This window comes from Portunus trituberculatus, chromosome 23 (assembly GCF_017591435.1).
Source record: "Portunus trituberculatus isolate SZX2019 chromosome 23, ASM1759143v1, whole genome shotgun sequence".
Classification (NCBI taxonomy): domain Eukaryota; kingdom Metazoa; phylum Arthropoda; class Malacostraca; order Decapoda; family Portunidae; genus Portunus; species Portunus trituberculatus.
The window spans coordinates 6,989,187-7,016,665 of record NC_059277.1 but is presented as its reverse complement, the minus strand read 5'-3'; the positions used below and the strand labels follow the sequence as shown (position 1 = coordinate 7,016,665).

Genomic DNA, 27,479 nt, shown 5'->3' with positions numbered 1-27,479 from the left:
ATATATATATATATATATATATATATATATATATATATATATATATATATATATATCAGTGTTTTGATTTCCCTCTTTTTATAATATGCAGTTTGAAATTGATTTTGCTATTCCACGATATGGTAATAACATTGGTTAATTATATGCACATGTACATATAGCCTACATGTATATATATTTTCTTGTTATGAGTAGACTTCAGTATTACATGAGCAACATTTAACAAATCACCACATGACTGATTCACATGTACTGTACATACATAGATGGCAGAGCCACCTGATAGTGGTTTGTTAGCTTGTATATGCATATTGTACACTGGTACATTAACTTTGGCATGAATTCATACATAAATCAAGACATCACAGGCCCACAATAATAACTAATGGCACATATTGTTATTGCTAAATACTACCCCATCTAACATTCAAGATGTAAGAAATAAATAAAAAATAAACAAATAAATAAATATATAGAGAAAATCATAAATCTAAAAAACATACAAAAACTATTGCTTAAATAAGACACTTTTACTGTGGAACAACTACACTACAGTCACCTGCACCTGCAACACCTGACAAGGAATGCCACTATTGCTGGCAGCTAAATGTAATACTGAGGAATGTGTAAGAATTCAACCCGAAACAACATTGTGTCCTGTCTTCAAACACCCTCCAAGTCAGAGAGAGAGAGAGAGAGAGAGAGAGAGAGAGAGAGAGAGAGAGAGAGAGAGAGAGAGAGAGAGAGAGAGAGAGAGAGAGAGAGAGAGAGAGAGAGAGAGAGAGAGAGAGAGAGAGAGAGAGAGAGAGAGAGAGAGAGAGAGAGAGAGAGAGAGAGAGAGAGAGAGAGAGAGAGAGAGAGAGAGAGAGAGAGAGAGAGAGAGAGAGAGAGAGAGAGAGAGAGAGAGAGAGAGAGAGAGAGAGAGAGAGAGAGAGAGAGAGAGAGAGAGAGAGAGAGAGAGAGAGAGAGAGAGAGAGACTGCACATTGTTCATTACCACATTTGAATAATGCATAACAAATTACATCATTCACCAATGCAATAACATCATTTCCTGATTCAGCTGAGCCATTCCCTAACACATCCACATCATTCACAGGCAGCCAAGTCCCTCATTACCTCAATTACACCAATCTTGAAAGCCAGTGATTCTTTAACTCCTTCAATACTGGGACACCTTTCTACCATGAGTTTTGGGTATGATTAGACAATATTATTTACATTAGGGTCTATGGAGGACAGAAGATCTTTGGTACTTCAATCCCCACATAAGTTTCTGAAGCTGTATAAAATTACCTAGTAGTAAGCAGTATCATTATGAAAATGTGTCATGGTACTGAAGGGTTTAATAAAGCCACATCACTCATTAGGGGAATTAAGCCATTCATCCCAAGGACACGGAAACAAACATCAACATTCACAACATCAAATCTTACATGCATGGCTCACCGCCCACTGAAATGGTGAAAGACAGGAATAAATACCTTTCCATACCTCTGGTCATGCATTCATCATGGCAACACACTCAAGACATAAATAACTGACATCACAAAATATTACATAAATGCATCACAATATCAGGAAAATCTTTGGCATGTCTAAAGCTTCCATGTAATAGGAATGTTACTTACCAACACAATATTTCAACAAAACACAAAATAAAGCAACTTTCACAAACAATGGAAGATTCGTCATTGTCATTAGTTTTGAGAGGCAAGTTTCACCATTGTGTGTTCTTCTCAATCCTTGCAGTCTTGCCTCACTTCCTCATCCTATCTTCATTAATCTCTAAACAATCACTCTGCATTTCACTTTAACCCCTTGACTGCTATTTGGTACACCTTTCTTGAGTTGTTTATCACTGTGAGGTATTTTCACTTGTTCTACAGCTACAATGAATCTATCAATTCGGTAGAAATTGTAAAATATATTCTCTCCCCTTCTTCCTTATGCATGCTTAAAAGATTTCACGCATTACTTTTGGTCCTGTTAATTGTTATATATTGCAGTGAAAGAGTTAAAGTACAAATTAACACCTTCCTAGTCATTCTCATTCTTTCTCTGCCCATGGATGAAGCAACGCAATCTATCTTTTATCACTGACACTCCAACTTCAAATATTTGTGGGTTTTTTTTTCTTTCCATCATCACCACTGCTTGATTCTCACTACATACAATAAATATAATAGGTTTATCACTCCACTCCAGCTATAATATCATTGCATCATTTGTGAAATATTACAAACCACACCTACCTTGAACACAGCTCAACAGAACTCCACTACAGCAGGGAATGTTATAATCTGATAATCATTGTTTTCTTCCCTATTTAAATATTTGCTCTGTACTCCTGGATTCTTTCTCCATAACCTGACCTTTACAAGCTATAAGTACTAGCAGGAAGATCTTAACACTGATCCTTCATGTACAGTGACATCTGCATCACATTCATCACTTACAACACATATCACTAAGCTTTAAAATTGCATCAGCTTTCCCAGTTACTTACAAATTATGCTTGTAAAAATAATGGAAATAAATCAATATAAAACATAGCAAAAAAAAAAAAAAAAAAAAAGAGTGCTGATATAAAATAGCATATTACCTAAGGAGTGCTTGGCTGGAGAACCTTAATAATGGAGAAACTGTTCAGTGTAGTCATCGATGCCTAATTTATACTTTTTAGATATAAAATTCTTTCCTTCTCTTAAATTTAAGTAAGAAAATAACTTCAGTTGAGTGAGCAATTGTATGATCCTGATTGGGAATGTTGTATGTGTCTAAGACTGCTGTAATGGTAATAATTAGACTGAGTTGAACTTGACAGAACTTATGGTCTGAGCAGCACACCCTTGGATTTAAGTCTTCTTATCTATGTGTTCCTGAAGCTCTGGGAAGAGTTCCTTCAGTAACACCTCTAGCCCATTCTGTAGAGAGGAGAGTAATGTGTTAAGGATGACCGACAAAGAAGACACCAATAAATTGTGTTGTGAGAGAGAGAGAGAGAGAGAGAGAGAGAGAGAGAGAGAGAGAGAGAGAGAGAGAGAGAGAGAGAGTGTGTGTGTGTGTGTGTGTGTGTGTGTGTGTGTGTGTGTGTGTGTGTGTGTGAGAGAGAGAGAGAGAGAGAGAGAGAGAGAGAGAGAGAGAGAGAGAGAGAGAGAGAGAGAGAGAGTGTGTGTGTGTGTAATTCACTGTTTGATCTGCTGCAGTCTCTGACGAGACAGCCAGACGTTATCCTACGGAACGAGCTCAGAGCTCATTGTTTCCGATCTTCGGATAGGCCTGAGACCAGGCACCCACCACACACCAGGACAACAAGGTCGCAACTCCTCGATTTACATCCCGTACCTACTCACTGCTAGGTGAACAGGGCTACGTGAAGGAGACACACCCAAATATCTCCACCCGGCCGGGGAATCGAACCCCAGTCATCTGGCTTGTGAAGCCAGCGCTCTAACCACTGAGCTACCGGGCCGTGTGTGTGTGTGTGTGTGTGTGTGTGTGTGTGTGTGTGTGTGTGTGTGTGTGTGTGTGTGTGTGTGTGTGTGTGTGTGTGTGTGTGTGTGTGTGTGTCATTTTCATACATAAGATCAAGGCATACCTTTACACTTTGAACATGCAGAGTTTTATATAAATATTTGATAAAACAAGACAGTAACATTATACCGACACAATGAACACTGTATATGCATTTTGAAGAAAAATGACAGGCAAATTTGTTAACCTGGCAACAAAAACATTGTAAACACAATGCAGCAAAACAAAACAGAGCTCACATAGAAGAGGTTTTTGTTGAGTGCATGATGCTGCAGTGTTGTGAACAGCTTGGTGGCTCCCCGGCGGGCATTTTGTTGCCCTACTAATGTGCAGAGCAGCACCGGTAGGTTGTTCACAAACTGTTCACGTGCTTCATACCTGTCAGGGAAAGCACCTGGATCTAGCAGTCTTTTATGTAAGCACATTGCAATAGGTCTCACTGTGATACTCATACATTTGTTCTAATATTCCTTTCTCTGCAATTTCTATATATCACAGCTCAATTCTGCTTATGTAAGTGCAAAAGACAGGTTCCATTCCTTTAGTTAAGTGTGAAAGACAGTTTCCATTCCTTTGGGTGTTTCTTAAGAAGTATTCTGGATATACCTGAATTATTTTTCAAGTGACTGATGGCTTAGGATGCCACAACAACAGTTATATGACACCAGTTACAAAACTTATTTAGTTTGAATTCTCAAGTTCTCTAAATTCTAAGTCTTTTCACAATATTATGTAATGTCTTTTATGATCTGCTCAAATTTTTTCACTTTATAGATTAAAAACTTGTGATATATGAAGAATACACACACGGTCGGTCTACGAGCTCTGAGCTCGCTCCGTAATGGGAAAGACTGGCTGGGTGACCAGCAGACAACCGAGGTAAATTACACACACACACACACACACACACCTAGTTCTGAGTTTGTCCTCCTCAGTGCGTGGCTGCTGTGTGGCGTGCAACCCTTCATGTGATGGCCACAGGTTGTCCCTCACAGTGTGCATATAATACAGGACCATTGACTCGCTCAACAGACCCAGAACAGTTTCCCGCACGTGCCTGAGAGGTAAATACAAATAATGAATTAAATAAACAGGTATTTAAAGACAAGGAAACTGCAGCAAATCAGAAGACCTATAAAGAATCAAGGACAAATACAGACTACTGTGGAAGCGAGTGTAATATTCTTAAAACTGAAGTTCACAAGTACACAGTCACAACAGGCAGCCAGACTCTACCTGGTAATGGTCTTGCCATAGGTGATCTGCACAAAGGAGATGAGTGTCTTCCTGAGCCACTTGCTGACACCTCTCAGCTCACATAGCTCCTCCAGGAAGGAAAAGAGAGGCTCAGCCACTGAGTCCTTACCACCGTCCCCAGACGTCTCCCCCACATCCATCATGAGGCCAATGTCCTCCTCATCACTGTCACTCTTGGCATCCCCCCTATCATGGTCAGAAGGAAACATTTAGTGGCAAGTTGGTGGTGAAAATAATTTGAAATTATTCAAAATACTTTTATATAATACTCCTAAAAGCATTGATGTTCAATATGCAAAAAGTTCATGACATCCATCACACACATGCTCATACAGTCTTTGGTCACATCATGCAAGAGAAGCAACTTTTGAACTAAAATACCCTCTGAAGAATGTAGAAAAAGAAAACTTCGATTTCTTTCGCTGTATCTCCACCTGCTTCAGGTGTTCAGGTGAAGGCGACAGGTAAGCATAAATGAGCTCTGAGTTGCAGAGCTTGTCATCGCTCAAGATGGCATCAAAGTAGTTCTGCGCCACCATCCTCACACGCTCTAGGTGAGTCTTGTCCATGGCCTTGCCAAACAGGATCTTGGTGGGAACTGAGGGGAGTTCCAGGGCCTTCATGCAAGGGGATATCTGACTGTGAGAAGAGAATGCATTTAGTACAGTTTCCCATAGACATCCATGGCAAGAAGTTAAATAAGCTACAATATTCCCTTCCATTGTGTCTGGTGTTTCCTTCAATCTTAGATCCTTTGATCTGTTCAGAAGATGGTTAGTTTTTTTTTTTTTACTTTCTGGATATTATCATAGAGCAAAGTTTGCATATATTGTCATTGGCAAGATGCTAAAGATCTCAAACTCCAAGGTCTACATTGCACGATACACAAGCACAACTTTCATCTAAAAAAAAATGTTAGATTTAACATGAACAGATTCACAACATTCTTGACCAACATCTGCACTGAATTAATGCATCATGAAATGTTTAAGACAAAGAAGGGAACACACACCACAACTTGCGGTGAAGATCAATCAGCTGTGGCAGTTTCCTGACAAGGACCCAACCATTGTCTGGAGCAGAGGTGGCCACAGCAGATTCCAGGGAGACAAGGGAGGCAGTGGGGGAGGTGGAGGTGGAGGAGCCAGATGAAGGGAGGAGAGACCCAGGGGAGAGTTCCTGACTTATAGAGATGGAAGAGATGGAAGGGGAGGTGGTGATGGTGGTAGTGGTGGCAACGGTGGCAGTGATGGTGGTGGTGGTGGTAGTGTTGGTGGTGGCGGTGGTAGCAGCAGTAGTTGTGGCTGCTGTAGTGGTGGCCGGCTTGATTTCCTCCGAGTTAAGGTGGACAAGAAGCACAAGGTGAGGGATGTCTTTCTCCTCAACAAACTGAAGTGTGACAGTGGCTTGTGAGGAGCAATATATGAACAATGCATGGAAATTTTAGATATGAAACACTTTATAACTAAAAACTGAAACATGTCACCAAAGCATAACAATGAACATACACAAGGGAACATAAATTGTATTGTATGAGTAAAAGATGAAATACATACAACATATATAAGACTGATAAATAATACTGCTTCTTTTCATGAGCCACCATCCTCCTACCTCTTGTTGCCCTTATTTCATCCCTCTTCCTCCTCTAACATTATGACATTGCCGTTTCAATACAAAATGTAAATCTCTTAATCCCTCTCCCCTCCTTTAATCTTCCTGACCTCTCACCTGAACACTCTGCACGTGCACCTTCCAGTTCCCAATGTTGTCACTCCACAGGGCTGTTCTCTCCACGTGTGTTTCCAGCAGCTTGTGGTCACTCCGCAGCTGTGTGATCTCCCCCTCCAGATGCGTGATGACCTTAGGGTCAGCCTTTCCACTCTGCCGAAGGGCCTGAAGAGCCTATAGGGATCAAGAAACAATGTAAATATAGACGCAACTGCTTATGAAATAGGTAAAGTTCAGACATTTCAAAATCTTTAAAACATTTCAATGATGTCAAAGAGTACACATGCTATTAATTATTCATACATCAGCAACAAGATATACATGATTGTATATTAATTTCTTCTTGTTTGTTTTGATTTCATATTACAAATGTCAATGAAACACACATCATATCATCAATTTTTCATACATCAAATGCATGCATAAAGAATGTTAAACCTTATAAATACAATTACTGACAAGAAGCTTGTTGGTCAGTCTCTCCTGAAGGTGTGCCAGCTTGTTCCTAGCGTAGGTGGAATGGTCTGACAGCTGTAACTGCACTTGTTCCACTGTCTCTGTGGGTCCTCCCTCACCCGTGCCAGGTCCTGTCTCATCTGTGAGAGGAAGAGGGATCATTTAGAAAATTAGCTGAGAATATACAAGTATATGTATGCCTAGTATACATATATGTGTTTTATCAAGGTCTACCAGAGTGGTCAGTGCCTTGTGGCAGCCAGAGTGTCTTTATGTAAGATAATTTCTTATATTTAATGCATACTTATGTAAGTTAATCAGTAACATGTACATTTTCACCTATAATGCTATACAAAAACACACACACACACACACACACACACAAACTAGTGTAATATGCAAGATGTGTGAAAGATTAATAAAGAAACAATGGATCGAGTTCCTTGAAAACAAAATATTATCAAATAGCCAATTTGGTTTTAGAAAAGGTTGGTCGTGTGTAACAAATTTATTGAGTTTCTATTCTAGAATAGTTGAAAGAGTACAAGATAGAGAGGGATGGGTTGACTGTATTTATTTGGATTTAAAAAAAGGCATTTGATAAAGTGCCACATGCAAGATTACTGTGGAAGTTAGAGGAGAAGGGTGACTTAAAGGGGAGCACATTGAGATGGATGGAAAATTATTTGAGGGGGAGAAAAATAAGAACGGTAGTTAAAGATATGAAGTCCAAGTGGAGAGCGGTAGAAAGTGGAGTGCCACAGTGGTCAGTATTGGGGCCAATACTTTTTCTCATATATATAAATGACATGCCAGAGGGAGTGAACAGCTACATAAATCTGTTTGCGGACGATGCGAAACTGTGCAGAGTTATAAAGCAAAACGAGGATTGTGAAATACTACAGGAAGACTTAATTAAGATCTGGAAATAGAGTAAAAAGTGGGAAATGGAATTCAATGTGGACAAAAGCCATGTCATGGAAATGGGAAAGAGTGAAAGACGACCAGTGGGAATCTATAAGATGGGAGATGGAGTAGAACTAGAAAAAGTAAAAAAGGAAAAGGACTTGGGAGTGACAATGGAGGAAAATAATCAACCGGTAAGCCATATAGATAGCATCTTCAGAGAGACATATAATTTGCTAAAGAATATTGGATTAGCATTTCACTACATGGAAAAAGAAATGATGAAGAAATTGATAAGTACTATAATAAGACCCAGATTGGAATATGCAGGAGTTGTGTGGGAGAGACTACAAATAATGGCTACAAGAATGGTTCCAGAATTTGAAGGGATGACATATGAGGAGAGACTAAAAGCTATGGATCTACCAACCCTGGAACAGAGAAGGGAGAGAGGGGATCTGACACAAGTTTATAAATTGATCAACAGAGTGGATCAAGTGGATAATGAGAAACTGATCTTGAGAGAAGAATATGACATTCGAAGCACAAGATCGCATATTAAAAAACTAAGGAAGGAAAGATGTCTGAGAGATGTTAAAAAATATAGTTTCCCGCAAAGATGTGTTGAGACTTGGAACAGTTTGAGTGAAGAAGTGGTGTCAGCAACGAGTGTGCATAGTTTTAAAGAAAAATTGGATAAATGTAGATATGGAGATGGGACCACACGAGCGTAAAGTCCAGACCCTGTAAAACTACAACTAGGTAAATACACACACACACACACACACACACACACACACACACACACACACACACACACACACACACACACACACACACACACACACACACACACACACACACTGGACTGGACACAGACTGGAAAAGAGCTAACATTGTCCCAATCTATAAATCAGGTAACAAGAGAGACCCATTGAACTATAGACCAGTGTCACTTACAAGTGTGGTAGCTAAGATGTGTGAGAGGGTGGTGAAGAATAGATGGACAGACTTCTTGGAGAAAAATGACATACTTTGTGAGTGTCAATTTGGTTTTAGAAAAGGGCGTTCATGCGACAAACCTGATATGTTACTATTCGAGGGTGATAGATGTAATACAGGAAAAGAGAGATGGTTGGGCTGATGGAATATATCTGGATTTAAAAAAGGCCTTTGATAAGGTACCACACCGGAGACTGATCTGGAAACTTGAAATGGTAGGAGGAGTGCATGGCAGTTTACTAAAATGGATGGAAGACTTTTGGTAGGAAGAGAAATGAGAACAATAATTAAGGACAGACCATCAGAATGGGGCTTGGTGGAGAGTGGAGTTCCACAGGGATCAGTGTTGGCACCAGTAATGTTCGCGGTCTACATAAATGACATGGTGGATGGGGTGTCCAGTTATGTGAGCCTATTTGCAGACGATGCAAAATTGTTAAGAAAAGTGAGATGTGACAAAGATTGCGAACTACTCCAGGAAGACTTGGACAGAATATGGAAATGGAGCTGTACATGGCAAATGGAGTTCAACACGACAAAATGCAAGAAAATAGAGTTTGGCAAGAGTGAAAGAAGAATCAGGAGTATGTACAAGATAGGAAATGAAGACATAAAACCAGTCATGAAGAAAAAGACCTTGGGGTGACAATTACCAATGACCTATCGCCAGAGAGACATATAAACAAAATAATTGGAGAAGTATTGAACTTATTGAGGAACATAAGAGTGGCGTTCGTATATTTAGATGAAGAAATGATGAAGAAAATAATTACTGCAATGATAAGACCGAGGCTTGAATATGCAACAATACAGTGGGCTCGAACTTAAAGAAACACATAAGGAAACTAGAGAAAGTACAGAGGGCTGCAACAAAAATGGTGCCTGACTTAAGAGATTTGACTTATGAAGACAGACTGAAAAGAATGCAACTTCCGACCCTGGAAAACAGAAGAAAGGGAGACCTGATAGCAATATACAGAGTGATGATTGGCATGGAAAAATGGATAGGGAAGATCTGTGTATGTGGAATGAAAGAATGTCGAGAGGGCATGGGAAAAAACTAAAATGGCCACTTATAGGAGAGATGTGAAAAATATAGCTTCCCTCATAGAAGGGTGGAAGCATGGAATAGTTTAGACGTGGAAGTGGTCAACGCAAGGAATATTCATGATTTTAAGAAAAAGCTGGACATTAATAGATATGGAGACGGGACAACACGAGCATAGCTCTTTTCCCGTATGTTACAATTAGGTAAATACAATTAGGTAAATACACACACACACACACACACACACACACACACACACACACACACACACACACACACACACACACACACACACACACACACACTTACCAGCACACTCTGTCATGAAGTCCACCCCTTGAAGTGCTGCTTGGTGAATCATGGCATGGTAGGTGGAAGAAACAAGAAATCCAGTGTAATGCCTTTCCTCTAGTGTCCTCTCCACCTCCTCCCCTATTTCATAAAGCACCTCTGGGCCCCTGTTGCCCAGAAGGAAGGCCTCTACACCCCGTAGTGTTGGCTGTAACACCAATAAACAAAGAAAGGTATCACTGAGATGAAAAATTAAGTAATGGCTTCTCTACTTAACTGTACACACTAGAGAAAGAACAGCCACATCATACACTATACAGCTGGATTGGAAGAATGCTGCCCCTGCACTTCAAGTTTATTGTAGACGACAATATAAAATGGCAATGTGAAAAGAGTAGGAATCCATGTCCACTATGAAATATGAAAAGTTTCTTGTCTGGACTAGCTTCCTTTGAGAGCAGATCTCAGCATGTTGGTAAGATACAAAGAGACTTGCACTTAATATTCAAGAAAGGCAATATCAAGAACTTGAATTTTTTTAAGACATTTTAAATCAGCAGATGAATCTTACTGAATGAGGATGGGAAGACTGATTAGAAGTAATATCAAATGATATCAAGAATTCTACTGTTTTATGATACACAAAAAACAACAAAACCATGACAGATGAATCACCTTGTCCACCTTGACAGGAGGTGTCTGAGGGCTGAGGTAGGTGTAGTAGATTTCTGTAGCCAGCTGATGGTGGAGCCTTTTGTCTGCTTGTCTCAGTTCCTGCACTGCTGACCAGAAGCAGATGAGAGCGCCCTGACCAATCTCATCCAAGTAAATGGAGAAATACCGTCGAGCAAATGCCGACTCCATGAGTGCTTGGAACATCAGGATCTGCCATGACATCACATGACAATCATATTCTTCCATACCACTGCTTGGTTTATAATCTAACCCATCTTATTACACAATCATTAGCACAATTAGGGAGGCAGTGGCGTAGTGGATAAGGTGGTGAGCGTGGGATTGGGCAGACGTCCACGGGTAGGTTTGAATCCCACCACGTACAGCCTTAAACACTTTGCCATTTGTCGAGTGGTTTAAAGTTACCTACATGTCACCATGATACCCAGGTTCTAGGTGGTTACACCCATGATGAGCTTCGGGGGTGATATGGGCCCTAATATGGGTAACACTATAAATAAAATTGCCTGCGCCACTAATGGGCGGAAGCTGAACAGCGCTTCCCATACACTCTTCAAGTGTGCCTACAGGCACTATAGGCCTTAACCCTTATGTTCCGGCGATCATATATGAACGTCCGTAGCGACAGCGATCGTTCCTGTAATCAAGAATTTTCGCGCCTCATGTTTGAGCTCCACGCACGGTTTCTCGAGTCAGATGGTGAGTGGAAGTATCTGGCTTCTTTTTCCACCCGTAGTGTTGCCACTAGCTCTGTATATTTAGGGATAATTAAGCTATTCTCCAATTCTGAGGGCGACACTAGGCAACCTCAGTGACCCTGATAAGCACCCTGATAAGAGCGAAGGGATGTCTCAGTTCATAACTCACTATGGAACAAGACAAATAATTTTTATTTAGCAGTGCTTCTGAGCCTGACTACAGTGACAGTGATTATGAGGAAGAAACTGAAAAAAGCGAAGACAGCAGTAGTGAAGACTCGGAAAATGATTCAGAGGATCCACCTGTTTTCTCAGAACAGAGAGAAGACAGAGATAGTGGTGATGGAGAACAGACTCCAAACATCGTATTGAGAACCCAGAGTGGCTCACGTAGATGCAGGCGTGCTTCTTGTGTTCTGGGAAGACGATCAAGGGTGTGTGTGTGTGTTTCACTGTTTGATCTGCTGCAGTCTCTGACGAGACAGCCAGACGTTACCCTATGGAACGAGCTCAGAGCTCATTATTTCCGATCTTCGGATAGGCCTGAGACCAGGCACACACCACACACCGGGACAACAAGGTCACAACTCCTCGATTTACATCCCGTACCTACTCACTGCTAAGTGAACAGGGGCTACATGTGAAAGTGGAGACTCCCAAATATCTCCACCCGGCCGGGGAATCGAACCCCGGTCCTCTGGCTTGTGAAGCCAGCTCTAACCACTGAGCTACCAGACTGTGTGTGTGTGTGTGTGTGTGTGTGTGTGTGTGTGTGTGTGTGTGTGTGTGTGTGTGTGTGTGTGTGTGTGTGTGTGTATTTACCTAATTGTAGTTTTATAGGGCCTGGGCTTTATGCTCGTGTGGCCCCATCTCCATATCTACACTTATCCAATTTTTCTTTAAAACTATGTACACTCTTTGCTGACACCACTTCCTCACTCAAACTGTTCCAAGTCTCAACACATCTTTATGGAAACTAAATTTTTAACATCTCTCAGACATCTTCCTTCCTCAGTTTCTTACTATGCGATCTTGTGCTTCTAATGTCATATTCTTCTCTCAGGATCAGTTTCTCATTATCCACTTCATCCATTCCGTTAATCAATTTATAAACTTGTATCAGATCCCTCTCTCTTCTCTGTTCCAAGGTTGGTAGATCCATAGCCTTTAGTCTCTCCTCATATGTCATCCCTTTAAATTCTGGAACCATTCTTGTAGCCATTTTTTGTAGTCTCTCCAATTTTCTTATGTGTTTCTTTTTATGGAGTCCACACAACTCCTGCATATTCCAATCTAGGTCTTATTTTAGTACTTATCAATTTCTTCATCATTTCTTTGTCCATATAGTGAAATGCTAATCCAATATTCCTTAGCAAATTATATGTCTCTCTGAAAATTCTATCAATATGGCTTACCGGTTGATTGTTTTCTTCCATTGTCACTCCCAAGTCCTTTTCCTTTTTTACTTTTTCTAGTTCTACTCCATCTCCCATCTTATAGATTCCCACTGGTCGTCTTTCACTTTTCCCATTTCCATGACATGGCTTTTGTCCACATTGAATTCCATCTCCCATTTTTGCTCCATTTCCAGATCTTGTTTAAGTCTTCCTGTAGTATTTCACAATCCTCTTTTGTTTAATGACTCTGCACAGTTTCGCATCGTCCGCAAACAGATTTATGTAGCTGTTCACTCCTCTGGCATGTCATTTATATATACGAGAAAAGTATTGGTGCCAATACTGACCCTGTGGCACTCCGCTGTCTACTGTTCTCCACTTGGACTTCATATCTTTAACTATCGTCCTTATTTCTCTCCCCTCAAGTAATTCTTCATCCATCTCAATGTGCTTCCTTTTAAGCCACCCTTCTCCTCTAACTTCCATAGTAATCTTTCATGTGGCACTTTATCAAAGCCTTTTTAAATCTAAATAAATACAGTCAACCCATCCTCTCTCTCTTGTACTTTATCAACTATTCTAGAGTAGAAACTCAATAAATTTGTTACACATGACCGACCTTTTCTAAAACCAAATTGGCTATTTGATAATATTTGTTGTCTTCAAGAAACTCAATCCATTGCTTCTTTATTACTTTTTCACACATCTTGCATATTACACTAGTTAGTGATACCGGTCTGTAATTTAAAGGTTCTTCCTTCCTTCCACTCTTATATATGGGAACCACCTCAGCTCTTTTCCACTCCACTGGCACTGTTCCATTTTCTATTGAGCATTTTATGATGTTGTATATAGGACTTGCTAGTTCTTCCTACATTCTTTCAGTATTCTGCCTGAGACTTCATCCGGTCCCATTGCCTTTTCCTCATCTAGTTCCGTCATCAACTTTTTTATTTCAAGCTTGGTTACTTTAATCTCTTTCATATGGACAGTCTCTCTATTACCCTGTGGTCTTTCAAATTTGGATTCCTTAGTAAAGACCTCATGAAATTTACTATTTAACAGTTCTGCCATACTTTTGGGTCTTCCACCATTCCGTTTCTCCTTTTAACCTTTCTATTGTTTCTTTTTGTCTTATTTTTCCATTTATGAATCTGTAGAACAATTTTGGTTGTTCCTTACATTTTTCGACAATGTCCTTTTCATAGTTCTTTCTTCTTCCTTTCTCACCTTAGCATATTCATTTCTTGCTGTTTTGAAGTTTTCCTTATTTTCTGGATTTCTGTTTCTTCTCCACCTTTTCCATGCTCCATCTCGTTTCTCCTTTGCCCTAGCACATCTTGCATTAAACCAATCTTTCTTTCCTTCTTCTTTAGGTCTATATTTGGGACATATTCCTGACCCCTGTTTTGTATATTTCCAAAAATAAGTTATATTTCTCTTGAACCGTTAATGAGTTTTCCATCTCCTCCCAGTTTACGTTTTAAAATAGTTCTTGAGATTCTCAATATCAGCCTTTCTGTAATTTAATCGGTCTCCTTTGTATGATTCATCTCTATCTTCCTTTCCTTCTTCTATATCCATTTCTAATATTACATGGTCACTCTTTCCCAATGGGCACTTATATCTTATATCATCGTTAATTGGTATATCCCTTGTAAAAACTAGGTCCAATCTCGCCGGCTCATCGTTTCCTCTGAATCTTGTGTTTTCCTTTACTCTTTGGACCATCAAATTATCTATCATTAGGTTCAGGAATCTATCTCCCTGGCATCTTCCCCCATACCACTTTCATAATTTTCCCAGTCCACCTCCTTACAGTTGAAATCTCCTACCAATATCACTTTTCTCCTTTCTTTAATGATTCTTGTAAGACTCCTTATTGTGTCATCTATCATGTCTCTATATTCTTGGTTAGTCCATGAGTTTGTTTTTGGTGGCACATATGTTCCAATGATTGTTAACTCCTTTTTATTAATATGCATCTTAACATACAGTATTTCTGATTTTCCTTCCCCAAACTCCACTTGATTTACCACTATCTCCTTCCTTAACATCATCATGACTCCTCCTCCTTTACCCACTCTGTCTCTCCTCCATATATTATACCTTTTATCTATGTCTATTTTATTGCCTCATTTAACTTTGTTTCCACCAGGCATACAATATCTGGTTCTTCTTTCTTTATGTAATCTCTTAATTCTAATTTACTAGATAAAATCCCATCTATGTTTGTATACATCATTTTAATCTCTTGTTCTTATCATTTTAGTTAAACTTGCTCCATTTTTTCTCTTCCTTCTCTTTTATATACCATTTCCTTATCCTGTCTCCTATAATTCTCCAAAAAAATGCCTTCTTCTCCTCCTCTGACCTTTCATTATTTTTTTTTCTTGCTTCTGCCACCAGTTCATTGTGTCTCTTCCTTTCCTCCTCGTTTCTATTTTTCTTTATATATATATATATATATATATATATATATAATATATATATATATATATATATATATATATATTTGCAACCTTCTGTTTCTCTGAGTTTTGTTTTTCTATATAGTACTTCTTCTGCTGCTGCTTGTGATTTTAGTAATATCTTAATTGGTCTCACTGTTCCTTCTTGATATGGTCCCATTCTATGGATTTCTTCTACTTCCTCTTCTAAGTTCTGTCTATCCTCGTCATTCAGATGTTTTAGTAGGTCTTTTACTGATTTCATTTCGTCCTTTTCCCTTCTTGGTCTATATTTAAAATGTTTTTCTTTCAGTCTAAAAATAATTACAATCTTTTTTTTCTGCAATTTCTCTTAGTAAATTTTCTTTTTTCTTGAGGACTCCTATCATTTTGTTTGTCATATTTTCATCTCTTTCTTTTAACTGTTCTTGAAATACTTCCTGAAATGATTCCTTGTCTTTCTTATCTTGGATTCTCCATGCTTGTACTTCTTTTTTAATCACATCTTGTACTCTTTCTTCTTCTTTGTTAACTAGATCTTTTAGCTTCTCTTTTTCTTTCTCGGCTTTACCGAGTCCTTCTTCCATCAATTTCTTGTAGTTCGCTATTTGGACTTTTAATTCTTCATTTTCGGTTCTTAGCCTAGTTTCGTTTTCTTCCACTCTTTTTATCCTTTCTTTCAATTTCTGGAGCTCTTTATCCTGTTCTTCATTCTCTTTCATTCCCATACTCTCCTTTATCAATTTATCTAATTTACGTTCGTTAGTCAAGACTCTATCAAATAGTGAAGTTTGCGCCGCATCAAAGCCTTCGAATTCTCTTTCTCCCTCACCAACATTGTCATCATCAGCTTTCATTCTTTCCCGTGTCACATACCTGCATTTAGATAGAATCTCTTTCTCACTCATGATTTTGTAACACTGTATTCATGAAAAAAAAAACGAGTCCACAATAATCGCCCAGGCCACTGCAAACCCAAACAAAGGTAGTGAAGATCAGCTGATTCTCGGGAGCGACGGTATTGCGTCCTTCCTCGACCACGTCTTGTGTGTGTGTGTTTCACTGTTTGATCTGCTGCAGTCTCTGACGAGACAGCCAGACGTTACCCTATGGAACGAGCTCAGAGCTCATTATTTCTGATCTTGGGATAGGCCTGAGACCAGGCACACACCACACACTGGGACAACAAGGTCACAAGGTGTGTGTGTGTGTGTGTGTGTGTTCACTGTTTGATCTGCTGCAGTCTCTGACGAGACAGCCAGACATTACCCTACGGAACGAGCTCAGAGCTCATTATTTCCGATCTTCGGATAGGCCTGAGACCAGGACCGGAACAACAAGGTCACAACTCCTCGATTTACATCCCGTACCTACTCACTGCTAGAGAGAGAGAGAAAGATGATACCTACATGTTATTTGCTTGAAACTTGATATGAAAAGGGTGAACCCTGGTCTCTCTCATTGAAGTGTACAATTTCTCTTCCAAGATGAGAGAGAGAGATTTCTTGTGTGTGTGTGTGTGTGTGTGTGTGTGTGTGTGTGTGTGTGTGTGTGTGTGTGTGTGTGTGTGAGAGAGAGAGAGAGAGAGAGAGAGTGAGAGAGAGAGAGAGAGAGAGAGAGAGAGAGAGAGAGAGAGAGAGAGAGAGAGAGAGAGAGAGAGAGAGAGAGAGAGAGAGAGAGAGAGAGAGAGAGAGAGAGAGAGAGAGAGAGAGAGAGAGAGAGAGAGAGAGAGAGAGAGAGAGAGAGAGTGTGTGTGTGTTTGTGCGGTGTCATCGCTCACTGAGCTGTTTCTGCTTGACGGATCACACAGCAGGAGGAGGAGGAATCCTTGATAAGGCAATAACTAAACTTTCAGAGGTCACATCAAGCTAGAAAGTACATCATTGTATTCAGAATAACAAAGAGAAAATAAATATTAGTATTCAAACAGTCTTCTGACAATTTCTAGGTTTACCATTTTTACCCGTCATGGGATATTGGAAAATAGTTTAATCACCAGAACATAAGGGTTAACGTAAAAAGAAAAAAAATTCAGTTTTCAATATCAATGGAGACTGCAACTAGGAAAACAACAAAACTTTTCCTATGAAGCATTGGGAGTCCAATACCTGAGTGTACCAACTATTCAGAAATAGTGAGCACTGGCCAGGCTAACCTTTCTTCCCGGGAGATTCTGAAGGGAAAAGTTTGCATCATTCTTGTCCGATGAGCCTGACACGCCCACCTCACCTCCCTTCCCACTCTTGAGGACTGCTATCCGTCTCTCACATTGGGCCTTGGCATACGTCAGCTGGTTGATGTAGCGCTTCAGGTTGCGGGCCTGTACGAACCAGTAAGTGGAGAGAGAGAGAGAGAGAGAGAGAAGTTGGAGCAACAGTGTACATGATGAATCTTCATACACAAGAAAACAAGTGTGTACATCAAGGACAGGGTAAGGAAGTAAGAATGATGTTCAGCCAAGCACACACCTGTAGGAGGTCTCCCTTGCCTGGCCCTTGGGGGGTGCTGTCCTTACTCACATCCACACCTTTGGCCTTCTTAAGGTTATTGATGGCGGTTGCTTGCATGATTTCATTGATGATGTTCCGTCTGTTTGGAAGACAGGAGATTAGGTTAACCAGGCTACAAAGAAAAGTCTCTATAGAACCAACCTAAGGTTAAAAAATTATGGCGATTAAATTGTAAATTCTTAAATTTAATTGCATTGCACTATACTATAGTATACTGTACTTACAGAAGTGTGTGGTTGAAAATTTCACACATTCTAAAATTAGTATACAAAAGCAATAATGCTGAACAAGAATTAGCTAAAATATGGACATATACATTCTTAAGCAGTGACAACCACCTACTTTGTTAGAGGTAAATAAACTGTCAAGGCCAACCATGCACAACACTTCATCAGCAAACTTTTGCCTGTCTTACAACAATATTCCTAAACACTTTTTTATTTTTCTTATGATTTCCTACTGCATAAGAATAAGACCATGCTATTGAAATCAGTGACCTCACTACAGAATATCTCTTGCTGTTTTTTTTTTTTTTAACAATAATTACACACAGCTACTTTTTAATTTTCCTTTTTATTAGATCCATATTACTGAAAAATCCAAAACAATGAGCATATAGTCGATTGCATAATTTCTGGAGATTTGATAAGCAAGTACAAAAGAAGGCAAAGATACAATACCACTCCAATTCCCACTGAACAAGTACAAGGTTCCCTCCCTCAGATTGTAACTTTAGCAATTGTACAATTACCCTCTTGATAAAAAAATGACACTATCAGCACTCATCTCATAGCAAGACAGAGTAATGAACCTTAACAAGCTGGGTATGAAGAGGCAAAACCAATGATGACACCTACTAGACTTACGCATCACATATTGGAAATAGTAACACAGCCATTTCCTTCTTCACTTAGTTGGTAATAAGGGATACAGTGCAGCAAATTAACTTGGGCAGAATAAAAACAAATGTAAGACAATTGAAAGATAGAACTAGCTTGTTGGGCTGTGTATTTCATGAAATCTTGGAATGAAATGTTAAATAAAGTAAGCATTTCATGATCTATGATGTGACTCACACAGATTCTATCTGTAAACACAATGAATGGTTTGGGTTAAAAACATATTAAAAATATCTACTGTTGAGCAATGTATAACTGTGTGCATATTAAGAACACTAGCAAGGCACCAACACACCATGAGCTGTAACACACTCAGGAACAAACCAGCCCACCACACCATGTCAAACAAGAAAGTGTTCCGGCACACCAGTAATCTAACACACCACACAAACATTAGCCAAAAGAATCAGTTACAATCACAGCAAAATATAAACAAATATGTACAACAGTCAGTGGGCAATGTGAGTCTGAACTAAATTTTGTCAAGTCTTACAGCTATCAGTATTTCAAAACTGCACTTACTGATCCCTTAACATTATGTAGAAGAACTTCTCTTTTGCTACATATGACAACATTCACATACTTATATCAGAAGAAATTATATACATGAAATTTTAAAATGTGCACAAATAAAAAAAATCTATCCATATCAGCTTAAAGAGTATCAATAAAATTCTATACATCTTAATTTAAACATTATCAATAAAACATTCATATATTCTGTAAATTTATGAGAGTGTCCCAAGTGGATGCCAGAGTTGGAAAAATAAAGTAGAGCAAGATGAAGGAACATGTGTCACTCATTTGAATCATATACACAAAACATAAAACAAAATTTAATCAAGTAATATTTATTGAAAAGCTAGGTATTATTGAATATATTAGTGTTTGGCCAAACTGAACTCAGAATGCAAAGAGAGAGAGAGAGAGAGAGAGAGAGAGAGAGAGAGAGAGAGAGAGAGAGAGAGAGAGAGAGAGAGAGAGAGAGAGAGAGAGAGAGAGAGAGAGAGAGAGAGAGAGAGAGAGAGAGAGAGAGAGAGAGAGAGAGAGAGAGAGAGAGAGAGAGAGAGAGAGAGAGAGAGAGCACACCAGCTGAAGCAAGCATTACAGTGGCATACTAGCAAAGCTTCACACTAAGAAGGAAGAAGGAGTGGCCTCACCTTATCCTCAGCAAGTCTTCTGTGCTTTCAGAGGCTAAAACCAACTCTAAGAAGTTGTCAAAGCTGATAAATGAAAACAAATGATTGAGCACATCACAAAGGTCACAAAGCAGAGAATAATGGTCTACTCCCAAAAGTGACTAGTTCTTCCACAAAATATTCTCATATAATGAACGGGAGAAAAAAAAAAAAAAAAAAAAAAAAAAAAAAGCATACAGTTGCACCTGTCCCTTTGATGGGAGATCTGGAATGATTACTTACGTTGAATCAGGAAGTCTTAAGAACATAAAAACAAGAGAACATAATGGAAGCAGCAAGAAGCCCTGCATGTGACAACCCCTGAGTGATACATACACACCTATGTCCACCTACCATTCCTTTACATACATTTCCCTAAACTTCTCTTAAAGCTCTCTAATGACTTTGTAGTAACATTCTCATTACTAAGTCTATTTCATTCATTCATCATCTTATCACATGAACCAATTTTTTTTTTTTTTTTTTTTTTATCTTTTGAGATATGACTATTATCAAGCTTCAATCTGTTACTTCTTGTCCTATCTTTAAAATCTTGTCTACAATGTCTACATTATCATCATATATCTTACTTATTGAATGGCACTTAGTATCTTTTAAGACTCCCATGAACTCATGAGAATATATGGCTTTCAACAAAACCAATACTGCTGTCATAAACATGTAGGGTACTCTACCTATTTGTACATCATGTTTGGAATTAAGGTATATTCCAACATAATGATGATAACAGTGAAGGGTACTAACTATCAATTCAAAGAGTGAGTTAATTAGCTGGTATCCAGGTTCAAGTAGGATCTGAAACCTTATCTGAATGCTTATATGTGTGCAATGAGTGGTTAAGTGAGTTAGACAAGCACAGCAACCAATCACTCCACTGATCAGCCTACTCTCCATCATCATACATACAACTCCAGCTACGTATCTTAATAGCCTCAGGCCTGTGTTCTGTCAGAGGCTTAGCGGTATAGGTCTGCTACAACTATAAAGTATGTAAACACTTTATAGCCTGGGACATGATGCCACTTATGGTGGTATCAAATTCTCATAAGTGTATTCAGTAAGGAATTATGATGCACATACTAAGAGGCCTGTACTGTGTGCCATGGTTTATCTTCTTAATCCATCTTATTTCTCTGCTTTTAGTTTTTATCTCTTGTAAATGCTAGACATATGTAATCTACTCCTAGAGACAGCACTCCATACAATGCACAACACAAAGTAACAAATAAATAAGTACTTCAGAGTGTAAGCAAAACAAAACAAGAGCACATCAGTAGATGTGTTGGCAAAAAAAAAATGCACAAAAGAAGAATAATGTATACATTGTTGAAACTAATGCATAAACACAAATAAAGCAACAGTGAACAAAGTGCTTGATTCAACAACACAAGGAGCTTGTTTGAAAGTTAATAAGGAGATATTCACTTAAGAATAGCACGCTGTATGTTTGAATGTCATCTTTTTCACTTCCAATGTGTGCAGAGAAAATCAAACAATGAAGCCAAGAACAGAAGGAAAGTTTTGCCAGGAAATAAATCCATGAAGTGTGTTGGTTTATCTGCTGCTTGGATAACACCACTGGTACATCAAGCAAACTGGCACACCAATCCATTCCTAACTCTCAACATATAAGAAAAGACTAAGGACTGCATTGATGCCCTTAAAGAAAATAAGTATTCCCTCTTCTACCCCCAGGAAAATAAAGATAAATAAATAAATATATCAATAAATATATAAGGTTGAAAAAATATGCCTACATATAAATTAGAAAAGATGATCCAGTCATGAGGACTTTGAAAATTACCAAGAATTTTACAAAAACTAAGTGCATAATAAGAAACTCTTCTCAAGAATATAAAACCTGCCATTCAAAACAAAAATGTAGTACCAAGATAAAACTACACACACTTTTCACCAGCATTGACTTGGCATCAAGATAACAAGACAAAGAAGTTGAGGGTAGAATGTGAGCCAGGAGATGAGAGACATCACTGTGCAAAGCTGAGACCTTAATGCACAGGTGTTAAAAGGTGCCATGAAAACATTATAAGTGATCAAGACCCACGTTCCAGCAGACTGCATGGAGGCCCCACCTGTCTGCATAACAGGTAGTATACTTCTCAAGGTGACAGGATTTCCTACCAAGCAAATGGCCCTCAAGGTTAATGTTGTAAATCCTGCATACCTGTTCACACCTTTACTCCTTCAACACGTCAATCATCTGCAGGTTTAGGTTTTGCGTAATAATATGATGCTGTTGACTGGTTTTGTAACAGAGAATGATGTGCTGCCCAATAAATGTTTTCCATTTTTCCCAAATCAATTTAGTTACTCCAGGGATATATGACAAGGCAAGACACACAAGTGGTACACCTGCACTGCATTATTCAAGAAATATCACCATTGGGTATGCTACACTACAAACTTGACAGTGAAAATCAGCAATGTAGTTGTTCTATGATGGAATATCTTACTTAATATCAAGCTCAAATCTCGTTCACTAAATATAGTAAATAATTTATGGCAATCATTTCTCATAAGCATGCTTTGGTATTTTGTTTGTACATTATTTCTTTTTACCAGAAGATTTTTCATTTTTACATTTCTTTCATTAATGGAGAAATTCCATCTAACTCAATATTAGCATCTTGCTCTCAGTTTATAAATGTTGACAAGTTTATATCTAATATTTTGAATCACAAACTACACAATTTTCTTCCTAGAAGCTTGACTAAGACCACACTCATCATGTATGGAGGCTTAATGGACAGCAATGCTTCTCAAATCTCAATCATCACTACTTACAGAAGCCAGTTACCCACCTCAGCTTGAAGACAAAGGAAGGAGAGGACATGGAATAACTAGGCTGATTATTAATTAGGCCTAAACCAAGAACAGGAAAAAGAAGGAAAGAAATAGAGAACCACATTACCATTCTGCTGTGGCCTGACTGTTGACCTCACCTGAGGTGCTCCAGGTCATGCACGTCAGTGGAGTCGTGGATGAGGGTGATGAAGTCCTCGTAACTGGCGGCATACATGTAGGTGCGGCGGTGCAGCTCCTCAGCAGCCTGCTGCTGCCTCAGGTAAGCCACCAGTCGCTGGTTGATCCAGTCTGGGTCACACACACGGTCAATCAACGGTTCAAACACTGTGCACACAGACAGGAGAGGCAGGAGTTACAAACAAGGCACCACTGTCGCTTCAAGAGCATCAAGCAAATATCTGAATAATTCACATTTTCTAAAATTACTAGAAAATGTCACTTCTATTATCTGGTGGGTTGAATAATTTTTCTTATTACCTCTCCATAATAAGACAGGAATATCAATCACATACCAATGGATTGCTATGTTTGTATTTATATACTACTATGAATAAGGGATTAAGACAAAATAATTCAAACATAGCATAGGAAAAATCAAGACTGAACAGAGTACAACAGGTCTATTCCTGTCACTACAATCCTCTGAAGAGAGAATACAGGCATAAATACTACATTCATACTGAAATCATGTACAAAATATAGACAAAAAATACATAAAACAAAGGAAAAAAAAAATGGATGGAAAGTTAACAGCATATCAGTGACACAGACAAAGGTAACAGAGAACTCTTACAAATCCAACAACCAATAAAGAATAAACCTTTGCAAGCCAGAAGTTCCTTGAGGAGATTGCGCAGTGGAGAGCATCGAGAGTACTCTGGAGGCAGACAGCGGGCAACCAGCAGCTCAGCCACAAGGCGCAGGAAATTCCTCTCTCTTTCAGGTGAGCTGAGTTGAGGCACCAGATGGAAGATGCCCCTCTCCCCCCGGCCCTCCCTAAGAATGTGCATTGTGGGGAGTATTAAGCAATGGTACTGTATTCTCAATGTGGCTGGCAGAGCAGATGAATGACCTCTGCTCTATACAACGATCAGTCACAGAGTGCATAATGAAACTAAAAAAAGAGAAGTTTAACCCCTTTCAATACCAGGGTGCATTTCCATATTCCTTTTGCTTACTATTTGGTGATTTTATACAGCTTCAGAACCTCATGTGAGAGATTAAAACAGTGAAGACTGTGGCCACTAATCTTCTGACCTTAATAGAACCTTCCTAATGTCAATAAAATGGTCTAATCATACCCAAATATCAAGATAAAAAAAAGTGTTGTAGTATTGAATGAGTTAAGAAACAGTGGAGAACACAAGTCAGCCATGAGAGAGTGGTGAGTGTTGTAAGTTACTCACCCAGCAGCCTGAGCCATCCTGATGTGTTCCAGGTGGCGGGTGAGGCAGGTGACCAGTCCCCCGGTCAGGAAGCGCACCTGGTCCATCTTGCCGAGCCTGTCATTAATGCTCACCACACTGTACCACAACACATTCCTGGCGTCACAAGAGGGATTATCATTATTATTATTATTATTATTATTACTATTATTATTATTAGCATTATTATTACTATTATCATTACGTATTATTATTTAGTGAAAAGGGCACTGGCTAAGGGGAGAGAAGAACTTTGAAAAAAGGCCCATTGAGAGTGTCGGTTCCTAAAGAGCAATAAAAAAGGATCACCCAAACATTGAAAGATGAGCATGCTGAAACCTCCAGCCTGAAACAGTTGAAGTCATAGGATGGAGTCATTGGATGAACTAGAGTAGATTTTAAGTATTACCTTTCTATAACTTTCTGTAAGAGTAAGAACATTTTGATTTTTGTAGCTCTTATGCAAACTCCTTTACATGAAATAAACCAAAAAACAAGAAATTACAAATAGGATAAAATAAACCAACAATACCTCAACTGACCTGAGAGTCTCAATGCTGGGGGATGGGTCGCTGACAATGGTGGTGTACCATGGCGTGACGCTGTTCTGAATGAAGGTGTCGATGAGCTCATTGATGGCACAGTCAATCTTGCGGCTGATGACCACCCCGTGCCTGGCTGGTAGTGAGCTCTCCACATCACAGCGGATGCTCTGGGTGGAGGTGAGTTGTGTTCTTTATAAGTTTGCTTATTAAAATGTTTTTGTTTTCAAGTTTTTTTTCCATTCAATGCATTTTGAATTGATAATCTACAGCCTTATTTTCTAAACGTAAATCATGCATTTGTAAATCAAGGCAAAGGACAAAATCATTATAATTTAAACTTAAAAAAGAAATTGATGTTTGTACAATGTAATTCACTGGTGATAGGAAAGAGAACAGCTTTAGGACACTTATCATTTGTACCAGTATACCAACTCTAATTTCATACCACACACTCCATCTATGAAGCAACACACTAGAAACCACAACTCACCACACCCACCCAGACAGTGATGGCCACACCCCACACTCTCTGCCTCCACACAACCACTCTGCCATGACCCATGACCACACTACTCACTGAGGTGATGGAGTGCAGTGCCGAGATCTCCGCAGGGACTCTGATGGTGACCTGGTGCTTGGCAGAGAGCTTGATGTAGGCAGTGATGGTGAGTGTGGCACCCAGGACCATGGCAGAGAAGCAGCCACAGACCAAAGACAGGGGCAGCACAACCCCCATGCCACCCCCCTCACTGCCCCACCCCCAAACCATGCCCACACACCAGGCCCCTACCAGCCCCCCCACAGCAGCCACCCACATCCAGACCTGTGCACAAAGTTTTATTATTGTCATTGGTACTTTATGGGATGGAAGTCTTAGCTGACGGCACAGAAAAGTTAAATAAAAATAATCTATTTAAGGTATGGTAAGGTATGAGAAAGATAAGGCAAGGTAGGATAAGATAAGTTTTTTTTTAACTTTGTATATATAAGTCAGAGAGGTTTAGGTAAAAGTTTAAATAAAAAAAAATCTAAAATTTATGGTATGGTATGGTAACAGGAAGGCAAGGTAGGATAAGGTAAGTTTTTTTTTCTTTGTATACGTATGTAGGAAAGGTAAGGTAAAAGCTAAATGAAAAAATAATCTAAAAATTTATGGCACAGTATGGTAAACTACTAGTAAGGGATGGGAAGGTAAGACTAGGCTAGATTCTCCACCTAGAGCCTCCAGGTTAAAGAGAGTATGCAAAAATGTGGCAGTATGGTTGTGAGGTCGATCTCTCTCACTAAGAGGTTACAGGTGTGAAGCGATGCTGGCGAGTACCCTCATCTTGGCCAGCACGATTCAGTGGGGCCTCTGCCAAGTCCTGCATTTTTAAACACTTTATTCTCCCACAAACATGAATTTCAAACCCCACACAGATGACAAGTCGTGTTCTCAAGGATGATTTTTTGAGCGAGTGCTGGAGAATTCTTGTTAATCATTGGAATCAAGAAGGAATAAAAAAAAAAAAAAAGGATGAAAACTACTCACTTTCATTAGTCTCGTGAGCTGAAACACCGGGCCAGGTCTCAAAACACTCCCTCGGGAACAGACAACCAACACAAAAATATGGTAGCGGACCTGACTCCAGTAATCACACATAACACTCTAGCAACTGACTTACTCCAGGTCATGCAAGTCTAAATTCATCACCTCTGCAGTCTTAGAGTATGGAGGGCAGACCTGGCAAGTGACAAGAGTGAGCTGACCACCACGTACAGCTTACCTTAGCTTGGCTCCCCTCCTGAGGTATCTTGGCGGGGCGAGGAGCAAGTCTAAGTGTAATAGATGCCGCTGCAATGCTCGTTTTCTTTTACCTTCATTTGGACGTAAAGATAGTATTAGATGTCGTTTTCTTTCGCTTTTACAATTTCATCATTGCTAAATACGAAAGACTACCAATCTTTTGTCTTTACTTCAACTTGTGTGCATGAGAGAGAGAGAGAGAGAGAGAGAGAGAGACGTGACAACCATAGTGGAAGAAGGCTCAGCTCTCCTTTATCTCCTTTGACAGTTCTCGCAAGTGACAGCACATTACTGCTTCCAACACCGCGTAGTATAGTAGTTAGTACAGTCGGCTCACAACAGAGAGGGCCTGGATTCGAACCCCGGGTGCGACGAGGCAAATGGGCGAGCCTCTTGTGTAGCCCCTGTTCACTTAGCAAGAAGTAGATAAGGGATGTAATTCAAAGGGTTGTGGCCTCGCCTTCTCGGTGTGTGGAGTGTGCTGTGGTCTCAGTCCTATCCAAAGATCGGTCTATGAATTCTGAGTTCGCTCCGTAATGGGGAAGGTTGGCTGGGTGATCAACAGTCCTGCTTGCAATAGAGTTTTGTATCATATCGGCGACCATGGTGTGGGGCTTGAGTGACAGGGTTGAGGGGCCTGAAGTGTCTGGGTAGGGGGGACTGGAATGTCTGGAAATCCTCGATAACTTATCTAACCCTTACACTTTAGTTAGTCCTAACCTATAAGCTAGATCCATGCTTATTCCTTCCTATACTTGATAAATCAATAATTATAAAAGGAAAAATATAAAGAATCATACGATATCTTAAAGTGCTGTGAAA

At 39.5% G+C, this 27,479-nt stretch overlaps 1 protein-coding gene across 2 annotated transcripts; it reads right to left on the bottom strand.

Moving 5' to 3' along the window:
* Window positions 1–899: 899 nt before the first annotated feature.
* Window positions 900–25,703, bottom strand: LOC123507700 (sorting nexin-25-like). 2 transcript variants are annotated; one of them, XM_045260838.1, is made up of 18 exons: window positions 25,449–25,703; window positions 24,869–25,038; window positions 24,309–24,443; window positions 23,723–23,898; window positions 23,040–23,226; window positions 20,038–20,100; window positions 17,937–18,057; window positions 17,624–17,788; window positions 10,903–11,112; window positions 10,246–10,435; window positions 6,984–7,120; window positions 6,525–6,698; window positions 5,806–6,182; window positions 5,175–5,432; window positions 4,773–4,979; window positions 4,447–4,593; window positions 3,776–3,914; window positions 900–2,926 (listed from the first exon to the last, which is right to left on the bottom strand). In XM_045260838.1, the coding sequence occupies exons 1-18, from the start codon at window positions 25,686–25,688 to the stop codon at window positions 2,858–2,860; spliced, it is 3,165 nt and encodes a 1,054-aa protein (XP_045116773.1). In that variant the 5' UTR covers window positions 25,689–25,703; the 3' UTR covers window positions 900–2,857. The 2 variants fall into 2 exon arrangements, with proteins under 2 accessions (XP_045116773.1, XP_045116774.1); XM_045260839.1 differs by lacking the exon at window positions 20,038–20,100.
* Window positions 25,704–27,479: the final 1,776 nt, after the last annotated feature.

Coding starts and splice junctions, on each gene's coding strand:
- LOC123507700 (XM_045260838.1), bottom strand. CDS start 25,688: ATGTGGGTGGCTGCTGTGGGGGGGCTGGTAGGGGCCTGGTGTGTGGGC. Junction 18,058..20,037: donor GAAGACTTGCTGAGGATAAG/GTGAGGCCACTC, acceptor TCTTCCAAACAG/ACGGAACATCATCAATGAAA. Junction 6,183..6,524: donor TGCACGTGCAGAGTGTTCAG/GTGAGAGGTCAG, acceptor GTCACACTTCAG/TTTGTTGAGGAGAAAGACAT.